Here is a 5,796-nt window from a genome sequence, read left to right on the forward strand (position 1 = left end):
AGTACCCCGACCCCTTCTAAACCTAGCCTGGACTTCTGGAAGTTCTCTGCTGATGTGCTGTTCCAGTCATTTTTGGATAATCTTCAGTAGAATCTTGCTTGTGTGTGAAATCAGTGATATTGTTCTATAGTTTCCACACTCTGTTGTTCTATAGTGTTCCACACTTCTTCAGAATGGGAACAAATATAGATCTTTTCCAGTCAGTTGGCCAAGTGGTTGTTCTCCAGATTTCTTGGCACAATTTGGTTAACACATCTAGGGCAGCATCTTTTATTTCCTCATGAAATTTACTACCTCTGAAAAGCTGCTGGAGGGTCAGCTGTGGGTCGGTTCTGACTCGAAGGTACACAACAACAGCAGCAATGGCTTAAAAGGAGTCTTAATTGGACAAATAATTGAAGTGATTTGGTCCTAACTAAAAGATTGGGGCACCCAGAGGTGCCTCACAAGAAAGCGTTGGTCATTTAGTTCTAAGAAAGACATTTCAAAACATAAGGAGTACAGTTACATGCTTATGCCCACGGGGTCACCAGGAGTCAGACTCAGCATTACAGGGGGAAGGGAAAGCTGAAAAACAAAAATCGAGAGGGAACCTTAAAAAAGAGCGGTGCTCGCTTCGGCAGCACATATACTAAAATGGGAATGATACAGAGAAGATTAACATGGCCCCTGCACAAGGATGACACGCAAATTCGTGAATCGTTCCATATTTTTGGCTACAGAGCTGACATCACCATTACAAATACAGTTTGTGTGGCTGGAGAACCATAAAAAAAAAGAAAAAAGGAGGAAGAACTGAGTTTTGGCAGTAAAGTTTTAAGTTAGATTTGTATTCTTCTCTCTTCCCGTTTACACACATCCATCCACACATATTCACATATTTGTTATTCAGTTCTGAACCAAATTCAGTTGCTGCTTTTATCAGTCCCTTGCCTCTTAATTAGTTTCTTTACCTTTAGTTTTTTAATCTAGCACATTTATAGCTTGAGTTACTTTCTGAAATAAAGCTAATGGTGCTACTTTAAGTAGCTTTTTATCAAGTGCTGTTAAATCAGTTTTCCTCTCATGGTAACACTGTGTCAGTATAATAAAATCCTTTGCCATGGTTTGAGCTTCCTCTGCTTTACCTGTAAATCAGCCTTCAGTGTCTCCAGAGCTCTAGCATACCTCGATAAAATTCCATATTCCTTTTTCCTAAGTGTTCTCCACCCATTTTTTAAAAGGAAGACTTCATTGAAGATAACAAACTTAGGTTTTTAGATAATTTAAGTTAATGAGATGACCTTTTAAGAGAAAATTAAACTACATGATTTGATTCAGTTATATATAAAGAAACTTCTGAGTTTCATGAGGAGAGATTTGTTTTCTTGCAGTTGCCAGATGCTGAGTATTGTTGGAGGTGCTGAAACCCTCCTGTACAGTCATTTCCACTTCACTTCTGTGTAAACTCTGCATGGCAAGAAAATAGTAACTGCAATATTTCATTATTAACAGGTTAAAGAACTTAAGCATTCAAGCAAACTAGAAATAACAGACATCAAACTGGAGATGGCAAGAACTAAGAGTGAGCTAGAAAGAGAAAGAAATAGGATTCAAAGTGAGCTGGATGGTAATATGTGATTTTCTCTTTTTAAATAATTTTATATATAAGTTCAAAATAAGATTATTAAAATATCAACCACATTTTTATTTACAGACTTTCCAGCTAATTGAGGTTTAACCTTAGAGCACATGTAAACTATTCTTATGTTAAATGTTTTGTTAATTCTGTGCCCTAAATTGTTTTTAAATTGTTTTAAAATCTGTCTTAGGTTTATGTCATCATGACATGATTGAGACATACATGAACTGAAACTTAAAAAAAAAAAAAGGATTTCTGCCCTTCTTGGGTTTAGTTTCAAATCTATTAGCGCATGTAAAGATTAGTTGTAGGCTATGTTAAGTAACATAAGGAAGATAGATTCCAGTTTTAGTTTGTGTGTGTAGATGTTATTGGTGCCTAGTATAGTTTAGGCTTAAGTGGTTTTAAGTTTCACTTTGGCCTTTGAATGTCTTTTATATCAATATTACACAGTAATTATGTTTACAACATTCTTAAGTATTAAGTAAACCAGACTGGGTCTGAAATTGTCCCCTATAATTTCAGACAGCTTATGATGAGTGATTCTTATCTGTTTCATCTTGATGGTACCTCATTGATTTCCATACAGTTAGGTACTAAATTTATTAGGAACTTAAGTTTTTGGGGGATATAGTTCTGTATTTAGTTTCACTCTGACTTAGATCTGACTTTGGTTTAGTTACTCTGCCTACAAAGTACTTGCCATCTCTGAGTAAGCTAAACATTTGTAAATTCATTGCAATTTCATGTTGTTTGTGGGGATTGTGTGTTTGTGTGTGTGTGTTTTCCCCCCTGTCAGAATCATGAATTTTGAAAGGTTCTGTGATTTGAATAACCGTCTTTGAAGTAGCTTTGTTATAATACTCTCTGTGGCATATCTATAGAGTAGCACTCGGGTTGATCACCCTCGCTCTCAAGATTCGAGTGAGTGGATAAGCTTTTATTAAAGTGTTTTTATGTAATGACATAATGTAAAGTAATGACAAACAAATGAATTTTTTTGTTTGGTTCTTAGTTTAACTTTATCCATAATGTGAAGATTTATGTGAAAAAAAATATATATATATATACAGAGAAACTTAACTTTCTACATTCTTTTAATTGTCTTACCATTTTATGAATGCTTACTTTTAATGATAACTTTTCACCTTGATGATAGAATTATATATAGTACATTTTTCTCCATAAAAAAAAAAATACTAGGATTACAGTCAGACAATGAAATTCTCAAATCAGCTGTTGAACACCACAAAGTGCTCTTAGTTGAAAAGGATCGTGAATTAATACGTAAAGTACAAGCTGCCAAGGAAGAAGGTTATCAAAAACTTGTGCAATTACAAGATGAAAAGTAAGTACTTAATTACCTTACATTATGCTAAAGTTCTTTGCAAATGAAAACATTTTGCTGTCATACAATCCTGTTTGTAGTGCTTCTAACGTAATTATCATCTGTTGTTTTAGGCTGGAGCTTGAGAACAGATTAGCAGATCTAGAAAAAATGAAAGTAGAGCATGATGTCTGGAGGCAATCTGAAAAGGATCAGTGTGAAGAGAAATTACGGGCATCACAGATGGCAGAAGAGTCAGCCAGAAGGGAACTGCAGAGTATTAGGTTATATTTTTATATATATGTGTGTGTCTGTGTGTGTGTTTTTAAAGTTTTCAGTATGAAAATATGAAATAATTCAGAATTACTGAAACATTGTAAAAATAATATAAAGAATTTACATATACTTTTCATCCAGATACCCAAAATATTACCATCTTACATCTTATAATCACAGCACTGTAATAAAAACCAAGAAATTAAGATGAACATTGACACAATCAAGAAAGTAAAGAAATATTGTTGAACCTATCAACTTTATTAAAATTTTATCACTTGTTACTTTATGTCCAGTTTCTGACATATTTACTTTTGTGAGATTCATATATTACCTTAATTTGTGGTGGTGGTTGTTAGGTGCCATTGAGTCAAGTATGACTCATAGTGACCCTAAGAATAAGAGATCTGAAACCTCTTCTATCCTGTGCCATCCTCACACCTCCTGACACAGTAGAGCCCATTGCAGTAGTCACCACGTCAATCCATCTGGTCGAGGGTCTTCTCCTTTGCTGATCCTTCTCCAAGGGTTAATTGTGGATCCAAGTAAAATGAAGTTGTTGACAGTTCCAATCTCTTTCTGTCCATCATGATATTGCCTTTGGGTCCAGTGTTAAGAATCTTTGTTTCCTTGGCATTGAGATGCAATCCATACCAAAGGCTGCATTCCTTCATCTTCTGCAGCAAGCACTTCAGGTCCTGTTCACTTTCAGCAAGCAAGGTTGTGTCATCTGCATAACACAGGTTATTGATGAGTCCCCTTCAAGCCTAATGCCACAGTCCAGCTTCTCAAATAATTGGCTTTGCATACTGAATAAATAGGTCTGGCGAATATCCTTATTCTCTCTTTGCCTTTCATTATCTTAATGCTTTTGAATATCATTGGTTAGTTTTTAAATAACATTTCCTGTTTTCAGGATTTTTAAAAAATTTGATTAATGTTAATGAACATTTACAGAAATTTTGGATTTCCATTCATTCATTGTTGCACTTTTTTCTCTACCTGCCGCCCAACACCCAGTTCACTCCTCTCTTTGAAAAGCAAAAGATAAACTTCCTCATTGGTGTACAATCCCCCTGCCCCTTCCCCGAGTGCACTCCACTATACAACCTTAATTCTGGATTCCTGTGATAACCATAATACCCTATCATATATCGCTTTTAAATTGTTCTCTCCCTCATCTGTTTCAATGCAGTATACATAATCTATCCAGTTTTTCTCCGTCTTACCCCAACCCTGATGTCAGTCCCATTCTACAGCAGTGGCACTATGCAGTTTTTATCTTTTTGTGACTGAGATATTTTACTCAGCATAATGTCCTCCAAGGTCACCCATTTTTTTTATGAGTTCCTTGTTTTTCGATATAGCGTAGTATTCCATTATGTGAATATACCGCAGCTTCTCTTTCCATTCGTTTGTTGATTGGCACTTAGGTTGTTTTCAACTCCTTGCTATTGTGAACAAAGCTGTGATAAACATGGGTGTTAATATATTTGCTTGGATGGTGGTTATGGTCTCTTTAGAGGGTATATTCCCAGTTGTGGAATTGCTGGGTAGGCTTGTCTTCATATTCTTCATGATTATATTTAGGTTACTCATTTTGTGTCTTCCTCGTTGCTTCATATCAGGTGGTATAAATATGTTCCTTACTGGTGACATTAAATTGATTGCTGGTTTAAAGTGATATTTACCAATTTTTTTCCACATGAAATTACAAAATCTTATGAGGATTTACTTGATATTCTCATCATAGTACTGTATGTTCTTTTAGTTATCATTGATAATTCTTCTTGAAACAATTATTACTTTAGTTTTGCCTGTTGATAATTTTCCATTTTTGTTTCTTATTTTAATACAATAATGTTTATTTCCATCATTGCTTTAGAAGCATGGATTTTTGTTCTTAAATTATTTCATAGATTCTTATTTATATTGAATTTATATCAGATTTGGCCAGTAGTAGCTCTTTCAAGTTGATTCATATATCCTTTTGATATGTCCATGCCATTTTATAATTGATTTTTGGCTTGCAGCATTATAAGATTCTCTACTATTTATACTTCTCCCAGCTCTGGAATCAACTGATTTTCTAAAATGCTTTAATTTTTTTATTAGAGAGATGGTATTTAGAAACCAAAATGTCAGTTTATTATACTTATCAATACTAGGATGTCATGGCTTCTAGTTCCTCTCTGTGGAAAGAGCTAGGAAATACACAGATAGACACACATTCATATCTATGTCTATATTCCATTATGTTGCTGTTGTTGATTGCCTTTGAGTCGAGCATGACTCATAGTGACCTTTGAACAAAAGCCTGAAGCCCCTCTACAACTATTGACATTTATCAGAGTTCATAGAAGTTTACAGAGGCAAGTTTTTAGGAAGTGGATGCCACTCGTGCTTCCAAATATTTCATTATGTACATACATAAAGATTTTACTGAAGATTATCCAAAAACGACTGGAACAGCACATCAACAGAGAACTACCAGAAGTCCAGGCTGGGTTTAGAAGGGGTCTTGGTACTAGAGATATTGTAGCTGATGTTAGATGGATCTTGGCTGAAAGCA

General features: G+C 34.9%; 1 protein-coding gene across 1 annotated transcript in view; it reads left to right on the plus strand.

Moving 5' to 3' along the window:
- Positions 1-5,796, plus strand: part of CCDC41 (coiled-coil domain containing 41) — a 122,830-nt gene that overhangs the window by 70,736 nt on the left and 46,298 nt on the right. The window contains exons 7-9 of the mRNA XM_006898489.1: positions 1,495-1,609; positions 2,825-2,969; positions 3,083-3,232. Of these exons, the coding sequence (XP_006898551.1) occupies positions 1,495-1,609; positions 2,825-2,969; positions 3,083-3,232 (410 nt within the window). The remainder of the gene's footprint in view (positions 1-1,494; positions 1,610-2,824; positions 2,970-3,082; positions 3,233-5,796) is intronic.

The sequence above is a fragment of the Elephantulus edwardii genome, unplaced genomic scaffold, assembly GCF_000299155.1.
Source record: "Elephantulus edwardii isolate Elephantulus edwardi_28Jun2011 unplaced genomic scaffold, EleEdw1.0 scaffold00231, whole genome shotgun sequence".
Classification (NCBI taxonomy): domain Eukaryota; kingdom Metazoa; phylum Chordata; class Mammalia; order Macroscelidea; family Macroscelididae; genus Elephantulus; species Elephantulus edwardii.